At 30.6% G+C, this 13158-nt stretch overlaps 6 protein-coding genes across 6 annotated transcripts; 4 read left to right on the forward strand and 2 right to left on the reverse strand.

The window, feature by feature from the left end:
- Positions 1-754: 754 nt before the first annotated feature.
- On the forward strand, positions 755-2869 carry GLC3 (1,4-alpha-glucan branching enzyme; the record flags this gene model as incomplete). The annotated part of the gene is made up of 1 exon (XM_064856705.1): positions 755-2869. The coding sequence occupies one exon, from the start codon at positions 755-757 to the stop codon at positions 2867-2869; it is 2115 nt and encodes a 704-aa protein (XP_064715838.1).
- A 368-nt stretch (positions 2870-3237) lies between these two features.
- PWA37_000013 (acetate uptake transporter family protein) lies at positions 3238-4125 on the reverse strand (the record flags this gene model as incomplete). The annotated part of the gene is made up of 1 exon (XM_064856706.1): positions 3238-4125. One exon carries the CDS (start codon positions 4123-4125, stop codon positions 3238-3240), a length of 888 nt encoding a protein of 295 aa, XP_064715839.1.
- A 2022-nt stretch (positions 4126-6147) lies between these two features.
- Positions 6148-6366, forward strand: KSH1 (Ksh1p; the record flags this gene model as incomplete). Its single annotated transcript, XM_064856707.1, has 1 exon — positions 6148-6366. The coding sequence occupies one exon, from the start codon at positions 6148-6150 to the stop codon at positions 6364-6366; it is 219 nt and encodes a 72-aa protein (XP_064715840.1).
- A 1830-nt stretch (positions 6367-8196) lies between these two features.
- SSN8 (cyclin-dependent protein serine/threonine kinase regulator SSN8) lies at positions 8197-9531 on the forward strand (the record flags this gene model as incomplete). The annotated part of the gene is made up of 1 exon (XM_064856708.1): positions 8197-9531. The coding sequence occupies one exon, from the start codon at positions 8197-8199 to the stop codon at positions 9529-9531; it is 1335 nt and encodes a 444-aa protein (XP_064715841.1).
- A 331-nt stretch (positions 9532-9862) lies between these two features.
- Positions 9863-10966, forward strand: CAB2 (phosphopantothenate--cysteine ligase CAB2; the record flags this gene model as incomplete). Its single annotated transcript, XM_064856709.1, has 1 exon — positions 9863-10966. One exon carries the CDS (start codon positions 9863-9865, stop codon positions 10964-10966), a length of 1104 nt encoding a protein of 367 aa, XP_064715842.1.
- A 187-nt stretch (positions 10967-11153) lies between these two features.
- SAM50 (SAM complex subunit SAM50) lies at positions 11154-12620 on the reverse strand (the record flags this gene model as incomplete). Its single annotated transcript, XM_064856710.1, has 1 exon — positions 11154-12620. The coding sequence occupies one exon, from the start codon at positions 12618-12620 to the stop codon at positions 11154-11156; it is 1467 nt and encodes a 488-aa protein (XP_064715843.1).
- Between the last annotated feature and the right edge of the window lie 538 nt (positions 12621-13158).

Consider the following 13158-nt stretch of genomic DNA (forward strand, 5'->3'; position numbering starts at 1 on the left):
ATATTTTTCAAGGGTTTAGTTGTTTGTGGTAACTTTGAGAAGAAAAAAAACCCAAACAAAAAAATGAAAACCTTTAAGATACACTTTAAAACTCGGTAGATATGTTAGGGTTATAAAACATTCTTATTACTGGTGCAAATTTTGAAATGTCTTTCTTATTCATTTTTTCTAGGGTTGGCAGAAGAATACCCGAGCCAAAGGCAGATAAACTCAATAAAAAAATCCCACAACAACAATAACAACAATAACAATTACAACGGCACAATCAAACAAAAAAAAAAACAAAAGAATAAAAAAATTAAGGGGGGCAGAAAAACACAAGAAAAAATAAGACAACATTATATTTATAACATTATATGTACTATTGTAATATCTCTTATTATATTATGTAGTATATTCCCCTCCTTCTATTTTCATTTTATCTTATTTTGTTTTAATCGAAAAACAATTGACGTTTATCGAAAACTTTTGTAGTCTCGAGGAATCCGAATTGTATAAATGCATAAATATATAAATATATATATATATATATATATATATTAACTTATTAATCGATATGTCAAACATATTTTTGTACATATATATATAAGTACTAATATATTGTTAGAATATCTCCCTATACATTGTTTGTTCACTAATCCATCATTTCTTCCAATCCTCCCTTAATAGCACCAACAATCTGAAAAGCTAACCGAATAATATCTTACCTGATCCTCAACTTTTTTTTTTCTCTAACTACAGCAAAACATTCAAAATGTATACGATTCCTGAAAATGTCAAAGAATGTGTCGAATTCGATCCATGGTTGAAACCATACGCTCAGGTATTGTCTGAGAGAAGATATCTTGCCGATAAATATTTATATGACATTAAACATGCCACTCCAAACGGCAAAGAACAGTCCTTATCTAAATTTGCCCGTGATTCATATAAATCATATGGTTTACATGCTAATCCAACCACAAAGGAAATTACTTACAAAGAATGGGCTCCCAACGCAGAGAAAGCATTCTTAGTAGGTGATTTCAATAACTGGAATCAGACTTCTCACGAATTGAAAGATAAAGATCAATTCGGTAACTTCTCTATCCTTTTACCTCCAAACGAAGATGGTTCTTTTGCTATCCCACATGATTCAAGAATTAAAGTTATGTTCCAACTAAAAGACGGTTCTAAGATTTTCAGATTGCCCGCTTGGATCACCAGAGCCACTCAACCCTCCAAAGAGGATTCAAAGAAATATGGCCCAGCATACGAAGCAAGGTTTTGGAACCCTGAAAACGCCTACCAATTCAAGAATGAAAGACCTGTTTTCAAAGAAAATAAAGACTCCCTGCGTATTTATGAAGCTCATATTGGTATCTCTTCTCCAGAACCTAAAATTGCTACATATAAAGAATTTACTCAAAATGTTTTACCAAGGATCAAATATTTGGGTTATGACGCCATTCAGTTAATGGCAATTATGGAACATGCCTATTATGCGTCCTTCGGTTATCAAGTTACCAATTTCTTCGCGGTCTCTTCCAGATATGGTACGCCAGAAGATTTAAAAGAATTAGTTGACACTGCTCATGGTATGGGCTTATTAGTATTATTAGACGTAGTCCATTCCCATGCCTCTAAAAACGTTGAGGATGGTTTAAATATGTTCGATGGTTCTGACCACCAATATTTCCATTCTCTATCCTCTGGTCGTGGTGAACATCCATTATGGGATTCACGTCTTTTCAACTACGGACATTTTGAAGTCCAACGCTTCTTACTTGCCAATTTAGCCTTCTATATCGACATATACCAATTTGATGGTTTCAGATTTGATGGTGTCACATCCATGCTTTATTTACACCATGGTGTTGGTGCTGGTGGTGCTTTCAGCGGTGATTATGATGAATATTTATCCAAGGAAAGATCTGCCGTAGATCACGAAGCATTGGCATATTTAATGTTAGCCAATGACTTAGTTCATGAGTTGCTACCTGAATCAGCTGTCACTATCGCAGAAGATGTTTCGGGATATCCAACTTTGTGTTTACCACGTCACATGGGTGGTGCCGGATTTGATTATAGATTAGCCATGGCATTACCAGATATGTGGATCAAATTGTTGAAAGAAAAATCAGATGATGAGTGGGATATGGGTAATATTGTATTCACTCTAACTAATAGAAGATATGGTGAAAAAGTAGTGGCGTATGCTGAATCTCATGATCAAGCGTTAGTCGGTGATAAAACATTAGCATTCTGGTTAATGGACGCAGCCATGTATACAGACATGACCGTTTTGAAACCAGCTTCCATTATCATTGATCGTGGTATCGCATTACATAAAATGATCAGATTAATCACACACGCTCTTGGTGGTGAAGCCTATTTGAATTTCGAAGGTAATGAATTTGGCCATCCTGAATGGTTGGATTTCCCAAATGTTAATAATGGTGAATCTTACCATTATGCTCGTAGACAATTTAATCTGGTTGATGATCATTTATTACGTTACAAATATTTGAATGAATTTGACAAGGAAATGCAATTGTGTGAAAAGAAACATCAATGGTTGAATACTCCACAAGCTTATGTATCATTGAAACATGAAGTTGATAAAATCATTGCATTTGAAAGAAATGGTTTATTATTTGTCTTTAACTTCCATCCAACTCAAAGTTTCACAAATTACAGAATCGGTGTTGATCAAGCTGGTATTTATCAAGTCGTTTTGAATTCTGATCGTGAAAACGTTGGTGGTCATAATAGAATCGATGAAACTACTGAATATTTCACTACTGATTTAGAATGGAATAATAGAAGAAACTTTATTGAAATTTATATTCCAAGTAGAGTAGCTCTTATCTTTGCCCTAAAGAAATAATTGTAACTGTTATAATAATATTTAAATAGTCAAAAGGGCTAGTTTCCCCATCTTTTGTTATTATCAGATAATATATATATATATGTGTGTGTATGTATGTGTGTATGTATTTGTGTAATTATTGTAACTATTATATTCCTAACCAATATTTTTCATTGATTAGTAAGTATAATATTTTTTATATGTTGTATTATTTTTTTCATTGTGTGGATATCTCGAGTCATCATCATCAACAACACTAACTCTTCTTCTTTTGTTTTTCCCTTATCCTTTTGTTTGAAAAAAAAAATAAGAAGAATCTAAAGATATACACATATAGAGAAATGAAAGAATATTTAAACTTTTTATATAACCAATTTTTATTTAAATTATTTTAAATCTAAAATAGTCTTTTGGTTTGTAGGTAATGGTATTGTATGCACGGTCAAATAGGAGTTATATTTTGTAGCCAAACCAGCATATGCCAAATACCATGCAATAAATGCAACAATTACCCCGACTATACCACCAGCCTTGTTAACATTAGCATTTTGTGTAAATTGTGCAATAGAAAGTAATAGGAAAGTCAACCCTAAGAAAAAATATAACGAAAAAAACATTAGAGTCGATTTCATAGTACACAAACAAAGACCATATGTGAAGATACACCAGCCTAAAAGATAAAATCCTAGAGCATTTGCTAATTCATCTGATTTACCCTCGTATGCATCAAGGATACCAAACCATGGAATATATATGGATCCAAACGATAACCAAAATCCACCAAAAGAGCATAATGCTGTACCACCAAATGTATTTTCTAAAGCTATCTCCCAGATACCAGCAATAAGTTGCACCAATCCGCCATAAAATATAGCCAGACCCACTACGACGTTGGGTATTTCTACACCTTGAGCATGTGCATTGAACATAGATAGAACAAAAGTTGTTAAACCAAATCCGGAAAGGCCTAATGGTGCAGGATTAGCAAAACTATGCGAAGAAGGAGCGGCTAAACCTGGATTCAATGTACCACCAAAGGCATCCAAAAGATCTGATCTTAAAAACTTTTGTCTACCAATATATAAATATTCATTATTTGTACCTGATGTATAAATTCTTTGTAATGATTTATTGGAATCTGTAGTTTCCAGTGGAATAGAATAATGTGTCTTATGTTCACTTGTATTATCCAAATCTATGTCATGAATCGTAGTTGGGACATCATATTCCATTAAAGAATCAATACTTTCTTCATCAGATTTTTTATGTGCCATTTTTTTTTTATTATTAATTATATTAGATATGTAGCGATTTAATAATAATATTCTTGTTATTTTTTTGTTAAATGGAGAACAAAGAAAAGTTAGATATTTTCTTCTATTTGACTCAGCTAAAACTTCAGCTTGTATTAAATGTTAATAGTATTCCCCTTTTTTATTTTTTTAAGCAGTTTCACTAACTATACTAAATGATAAAAAGTTTTAATAAAGATTTTTAATGAAACTAACCTCGAGACAACAAAAAATACTCCAAACCTCATCACATCCATAAATACATACACATTCACATACATATATATATAACATGTGTGACTCAAATATCAAGACATGATTAAGATGCACGGGTATAAAATACAGCCGGTAATAACTGTATGAAACAATAGAAAGGCTGAACGGATAATCAAAAAAAATAAGTATTCTGATAATTGGTTGAGCAGAAAATACTTTATACCCTTTTCTATTTTTATATACAGATATGTCTTTTTTGTTTTGACATCAAAAAATAAGATCACACGTTTCACTAATCAGCATAAGCAACAAGATCTTGTGCTGTTTAGTCTTACTAATATTGTTTGTAGTCAAAAAAAAAAGTAGAAATTTGGTCAAGCATCATCATCACCGTCATAATAACAATGATCATAAGAATAGAAGTAGTAGTAATAATAATAGTAATAGTAATAGTAACAATATCACTATCAGATTATTGTTTGACAGCTCGGTCAACGGGATAAAAAAAACCGCTTGTTCCGTCTTTTATTTTTTTTTTCCTTCCTCCCCTTTTTTACCCTTTTCTTCTTCTTTTTCTCGTTTCTTCCACAATAGAGAAAAGCATTAAAGTATGTATTTAAGTTTTCTCTGTAAATCTAGAAGAACATCTCACTTTTCTTCCAACCCTGCCGCAATTCCAGGTTAACCTTCAATCGAGGTGGAAAAAAGAGAAAGAAACAAAACAAATCGAAACAGAAATAGACTAAAATCTCCAATAGGGTTTTGCTGGATATGGCTATTCAAAACTATCTGTAATTAACGACACACAAAGCTTGTCCTGATATACATACATACCTTTTTAAATACATGATCTTCTTGTTGTTTTATTTTTTTGTGTTTTCTGTGTGTGTGTGTGTGTGTGTGTTTATTTAGTTAGACTAATTTTTTAGTGATACAGGGTTTGACCAAGTTATCAGCTGAATTAGGTATTTATAACACTAATTTAAGAGTCAGAGGAAAAATTTCATTTAAAACAAGAGATAAAATCAATACTTAAGAAAAAAAAAGGAAAAAGGTTCAATGATGATCTTCTATGTAATTTTTATATCATTCGAGGATTTTACTGCTAATTTTCAACATATTCTAGTATAGAACTAACTAAAAACTATATAGAAAAACCACAAAAAAAGGATCCATATGAGTTTTAATATTATAGAAATAATTTTATAGTTGTTATTTTCCTCAGTAATCTATATCTTCAAGATATAAAAAAATAAAAAAAAAATCATTTTATTTAAATAGTTTTCAGTTTCCTGATATACTTTTTAAATATATGAACATAAATAAAATCTTGCTAATCAGTTCCCCACCATAAACAAGATTATCACCATGAAGTTGGTAAGACGCACTAACTGTACACTAAGCTGTTAACATTTCAAACCTGGTTAATTAATATTACAACCTTGTAATTATGCAATTTTAATTATCAAAAACTATCTATATTTTTTTTTATCCAAACCACTTTCTCCTTTGTCAAAGTGTATTTTCTTTTTTTGCCTTTTTGCAAGATTGACAGGAACAAAAAAAAAAAAGAAAGAACAAAACTGAAAAAAAAAAAAGTTTAATGAAGGAAAAAAAGAGAAAGAAAGACGTCTACTCTACATATAAGAAACAGAAATAACTCACATTAGTATTAGGAGCTATTATTTTGAAGTATTCTGATCTAGTGACTATTTGCATCACAATCTTTTTTTTTTTTATTAAAGTTAGTGAAAAAAGCATTTATGCTAGAATAACAAACAACAAACAATGTCAGCCTTATTTAATTTCACTTCATTATTACAAGTTGTATTATTATTAATATGTTGTTGCACATATATCCATGGTCAATGGCCATCACTATTGGATCGTTATAAGGATCATGAAGCCCTTGGTGGATTTTGGAAATTGGCTCGTATTGGTGAAAGAGCTAGTCCATATGTTAGTTTAGCATGTATATTAATGGCTATTAATCAATTCAATAGTTAAGAAAAAAAACAAAAACAAAAACAAAAATTAAAATAAAAACAACTATACTTCACCATCTAATACAATACAATATAATACAACCCAACCTTTCAAGATAACATCAAATGACGTTGAACTGCACCATCACCCCTCTCTAAAATCCAATTGCACCTTACCACAAACATAAAATAACATAAAATACCAAGTAACCATAACCTCGCATATATATGCCTATATATTTATCTACGTAAGATAGCCCATAATAAGCTACTAAGAATAATATAACCAATATACAATTTTTTTTTTAACAAAACAAGAAACTCTAATCCCTGCATAGAGAAAAAAAAATGTTCCAGTACAATAAAGACAATTGTCCCAAATATACTATAACATATAATATAATATAATTAATACAAAAATTAAACATTTCCGCTTGAATCAATGGAGATTCAAAAGGAAAAGTAAGTAATTAATTAAGTCAGAAATATTAATAAGCAAGTCTCTTCCGTGTCACATTCTACTATTTGTGTAACTCAGAGCTTGACTCTATGTTGCATTGATGTTTCATCATTTCTTAACAAGGAAAAAAAAATCACAAAAATGTGCTTTTTTTTCTTTGAAAATTAATTACATTAACTAGGACAATTATACTTAATTGGTTCAGGAAATAATCTTAGTATTTTCAGTTTGGTATATTTGACTATACAAAAAAGCTCACTTCCAATAGTGACTTTCAAACTGTGTAAAAAATAAAATTGAAAAAAATAAAATGAAATCCGTGAGCCAAGAATAGTAAGCTCCATTGGGTTACTCAATAATTAGGATACCCATATAAACGTGTATCGCGTTGTTAAAGAGCAATCGTCATAACTATGGTTTAGAGTTCATACATACGTACAGAGTATAGAAACCCCAATACCGAAAAAACACCACCTATCCTATCCAAAAGGGAGGAGATGGGACAACAATCATTCACGAGAATGAATGATTAATGAGTCTATTTAAACAATTTAATAAATTTTTAAATCTCATTACGTTTTCCGCATACGATCAGGTCGGAGACTTTCCCCAAAGCTTAGCGTGAGTCATCAATTATTAGACTCCAATTGTGCAGACTTCGATCAGTGACGATTCTTTGGATCACGGATTGGTTATTTTCTCCTCCCAAAACACAAAAGAAGCATATTTAAAAAAAGAAATTAGCGAAACAAGCGAGGATGGCGAAAGAAGAGGCGATTTGTTAGATTTTTTCGTCTGTTTTATTTCTCTTTATATATCTCTTTGAAGAAGACTATTCCTTTTCTACAAAAAAAAAAAATTGAAAAAAAGAAACTCTGTATTGTTTCTAAATCACTTCTTACGGCAATAGAGTATTTTTAACTTGAAGCCCTTAATCTTTCTTTTTTCTCAAAAAAATAAAGTTAGGGTTTTGCTTCTTTTTGATTTTTTTTAAATTATCTTTTCTCTGTTGCAAATTTCCCCTTTGGGACCGTGACTGATTTGATCTACTTTTCAATATTTAGAGATGAGAGAACGTTTCCATTTTCTAGATTTTGCCAATATTTGTGAATATGGATATGATTCAAGAAGTATTAATACACCACTGTTGGGCGGTTAAGTTATTCGAATCTACACATGTTAATAACAGTGTCTTGAAACAAAATAACCACACGGTAAAATTTATAATATTTTTAGATGGCTAATTGCTATCTAAAGTAAAAAAAAGAACAACTTTGATATAGATTTCATCTCATTTCCCAACCCTTATTCACTATAAACTCATCTCTTTTACCAGACTATTAAATTTTAGCCCAAACAGGGGAAGAAAGAATAAAGAAAGTTACATATATAATGCCTGGCAGTTATTGGACCTCAACTCAACGACTGTGTTGGCAATATTCCAAAGCAGCCTTAGCAAGACAAAGACAAGAACTTTGGCTTCTTCAATGCCAATTGTTCCCGCAAGGTCTAAATATTGTCGTGAATACAAGACAAAATAAAGAACAAACAAGTAATAAAGATACTAATGGCACGCCTCAACAACTCCAATCTACTATTAGTGTGAAAAATATCCCAATAACACATAGAGATCTACATTATGATAAGGATTTTAATTTACGTATTTATTGTTATTTTTTAATAATGAAGCTAGGTAGAAGATTAAACATTAGACAATATGCTTTAGCCACAGCACATGTTTATCTTTCTCGTTTTCTCTTAAAAGCCTCTGTGAGGGAGGTGAACTTATATCTATTGGTTACTACATGTGTATATCTAGCATGCAAAGTTGAAGAATGTCCACAGTATATAAGAACTTTAGTCTCTGAAGCCAGATCTCTTTGGCCTGAATTTATCCCACCAGATCCAACCAAAGTGACCGAGTTTGAATTTTATCTATTGGAAGAGCTACAATGTTATTTGATTGTGCATCATCCATATGAAGCTATGGAACAAATTATTGAAGTACTCAAAACATCAGACTATAATTTGATTTTATCTAATGAGGATATCCAAAATTGTTGGTCTTTAATTAATGATTCTTATATCAACGATGTACACCTCATTTATCCACCACATATTATAGCTATGGCATGCATGTTTATCACGATATCACTACAAAATACCAGTGATGACAACAATAACAGTAATAGCAATAATAGTTTTATAAAAAACAGTACTAATTTAGCTAATATTCTATCGGCAGATAACTTAACTCCTGCACAAGAGAAATTTAATAAGTTTATGGCAGAGTCCCAAGTAGATCTACTAGAAGTCTCAGATACAATTCAACAACAGATTACACTATATGATCATTGGGACAAATATCATGAACCGTGGATCAAATTTTTATTGCATACACTATATTTAAGACCAGTAATAAATCAACCACCAAAAAGTAATAGTAGCAACATCAGTAATAATAGTGATCATTATATTCCAAATAGTTACAATAATCTTAATTCCAGTTCAATCTCCAATAATAATAACAATACTACTACTACTAATAATAATAACAGTAACAGCAACAATAACAAGAAAAATGGACAATTTACTAAAAACAATCAAAGAGCTGATGATGGCATCAGTACATCTTATACAAACAATACTACAAACAATCTACATACTACTACTAATAAGGGATCTGCCAGTAGTACTATCGATAGTGTTAACAATAATATATTATGAAATGATCTTACGTCTGACATATTTTTCCTACTCTCACACATTCTATTGTGACTCTTTTTTTTCTTTATTCTTCAAAGCCAAAAAGCGAATGAAAAAACAAAAAAATAAAAACGAGAAAGAAGAAACGAAATTTGTTCGAGGCTAGACAGAGCATTAAAGTTTTAGCATAAATATGCTTTCTCTTCTTTTCCTTTAGTATATTTATCCCAATACTATTAGATACCTTTTGAGAAAATATTATACTACTAACGGATAATTTGATATGCTTACAATTGCACCATAATCGTTGGTAACTTAGCCTAATACAACATTCCCAAAGAATTCATGTAATATGCCATTCAATATTACTACTAAGCAGATCCATACATCCACCACAGATATTGAACATGCCATTGATCGTTCTTTAAAAGACGAATATTTTCCCGTAGCTCAGAATTTGTCTGAAGAAGATAAATATTTTAAGGGTAATCCCAAACCGGCATATTTGGATGATTTGATCAAAGAAACAAAAGATTTTATCGATTACCAATATTCGTTGGGGAGAAATAGAATTGTGTTAGTAACATCCGGAGGTACTACAGTTCCATTAGAAAATAATACTGTTAGATTTATTGACAATTTTTCTGCGGGAACTCGTGGTGCTGCAAGTGCTGAAGAATTCTTACAAAATGGTTACAGTGTCATATTTTTGCACAGAGAATTTTCATTAACACCCTTTAATAGATCATTTCAAAAAAAATCAGGGCTAGAATTCTTGGATTATCTAGATGAATCAGGTAAGATCAACCCTGAATTCATGACCCAATTCATACAACAAAAATCTCTTTATGAAAAATATCTAAATAAAGAAAAATCGTTATTATTGTTACCATTCACAACTGTTAATCAATATTTATGGTCCTTAAAGGCTATTGGTAAATTATTAAACAATAAGGGTTGCCTATTTTATTTAGCAGCAGCTGTAAGTGATTTCTTTGTCCCTTATTCCAAATTACCGGTGCATAAAATTCAAAGTAGGGATTATGGCTTGGATAAGAATATCGAGAGTGTTGCTGACACTAAAAATAATACAGCTTCTACCACAGCCGATGGAAAATTAATTGTAAATTTAGATCCTGTTCCAAAGTTTCTAAGACGTCTTGTTAACTCGTGGGCAACACGAGCAATGATAGTTTCATTTAAATTAGAAACTGATCCATCTATTTTGATTGATAAAGCTCAATATGCATTAACAAGATATCAGCATCAGTTAGTAATTGGTAATTTATTACAAACGAGAAACAAAGAAGTTGTTTTTGTTACACCACAAAACATTAAAGGTGAGTGGTTAAAGTTACCAGAACAAGAAATATCATCTAATCATAAAATGACAATAGAACAACTTATTATACCTGCAATTATTCAATTACATGATAAACAGATACAGGAACAATAATACCTATAACCTTTTTTCATTTATAAAGAGTTACATAGATATATAAATATATACATTTTGTCTTTATTCTTATTTTTAAAGTTTGTATTAACAAAAATTCAAAGAATAAAGAGAATATATAAACAAGAAATCGTCTTATTATTGGATATCAAAATTATATACACATAAATACAAATTATTACAGTTCCTACAAGAATTCAAATCCAAGACCAAATTGGAAACCTCTTCTTTGTAAGTCATCCGAATGGCATGTAAATGGGACAGCAAAGTTCAATTCAAATCTAGCCATAGGATGTCTTAACGTGACACCAGTTCCAATTGATGTTGAATGTTCACTACTTAATTTACTAATAGTTGATATCCAATCATTGTTATTGTGGTTAACTAATTTACCACCATTAAAGAAAAAATGTAACCTGAAATTAGAGTCTAATAATTTTTTAATTGGCAATTTAGAAAAAACACTTACACCATACGCCATAAAGGTATCCCCACCCAAATTACATCCAAGGTGTCTTGGACCAATACCCATATTTTGAAATGATCTAATATCATTTGCACCACCATTTTGAAACTTGTCAGTATAATGAATATATTTATTTTGTAAGAAAGTTAAGTTTGTAATATACCCACATCTAAATGTGGTGCTCATAGTAATAAAATCATTTTGTAACCAACTCTGAACTTTATTACATTCAAACATATTTTTCCAAAACTTAGAACCACTTTCAACATGTGTTAATTCTGAATTAACCTTGAAGAAATGTCCTCGTGTTGGAGCGAATGAATTATCTCTACAATCCCAAATCAAATTCCCCTTCAAGGATTGTCTAATAGAAGTCCCATCTTGAATTAATAAGTATTCTGATATATTCTTTTTAGATGGGCTAATTGATAAACTTGGCACCGAAGAAGTATGAATTTTTAAAGATGAAAAATTTCTTTTAATTAATTCATAATTTATACCTAGATTCCACAGACGTGTGGAATTGTACCAACTTCTTATTCCCATGGTACAACCAACATCTTTTACACCAACATTTTTCCAAATATCAAATAAATCAAAAGTCCATGACCAAAAGGGAGTTCTTTTTAAGAAGGGTGAACTAATAGAAAACCTAGTACCTGAATTAGTGCCGGTATCACGTCTATAATCTAATGTTACAATATCGTCAGTAGGTAATCTTGATTGAAAGGATACATAACCATCACCTTGTCCAGAATTTGTTATATTTGTACCTGTTTTAGCAGCAAATTTAGATTTAGGTTGATAGTACAACGTGGCGACAATTGGTAAAGGATTAGAAAAATTGATATCATCGCTATTAGAATTAAAAGTTGACGAATTTATAGTGTGGAATATTGGATGTAATCCATTGATCAAATTTGCCTGCAATAATCTTGAATTCAAAATATCTAATTGAGTTGGTATATCTGACAATTTTTCACATTGAGACAAGGTTGAATTGATATAAACTTCCCATGTTTCAGAACTTAAAGTATTACCCTTTGCTTTTGTTATTGAAATAGGTTGAACATTGACAATCTTAATCGGGACATTAGCGTTGTTATCTAAGAGACTATCAATATACTGTTGAGGTATTGGTTTTAAAGAATTTGGAATAGATTTATTCAAAGGATCATCATAACCCATGACTAAAAGCTATCTAAAATAATACTTTTTCAAGGTTCAACTGTTCTATTTAAGTATTTAGACGGGAAATAAATAGTATTTAGCTCAGAATTCAATTCAGAATTTTCCCGATGCCTTCTTCTTTGCACAATCCTTTTTGCTATGTGTTACAATTGTTTTGAATACTAAGATGTTAATTAAACATGGGGATATAATAAAATAGCATCTTCATACAAATTCAAAACATTAAAATTTATTTCTAAAATGTTAGCTGTATGCCTATGACTATAATGTTGTGAAATTTTCTTAACTTCATTTTTAATTTTGATATTTTTTTTCCTTTAAAGTACCCCAAATTATATAGAATTAAAAAGTTTTAATCTTATAGTGCACATACTTAATCAAATGTGCACCTACTACACTAGACAAATCATGTCTTTCTATAAAACAGTTGTAAAGAATCCTACTTTAATATTAATAAGATGTGAGAGAAAAAAAGATATTCATAATAATTATGTGGATAATATATTGCTATTTTCTCCCTCTATGCATCCAAATA

The sequence above is a fragment of the Arxiozyma heterogenica genome, assembly GCF_036370985.1.
Source record: "Arxiozyma heterogenica strain weizmannii chromosome Unknown scaffold_11, whole genome shotgun sequence".
NCBI lineage: Eukaryota > Fungi > Ascomycota > Saccharomycetes > Saccharomycetales > Saccharomycetaceae > Arxiozyma > Arxiozyma heterogenica.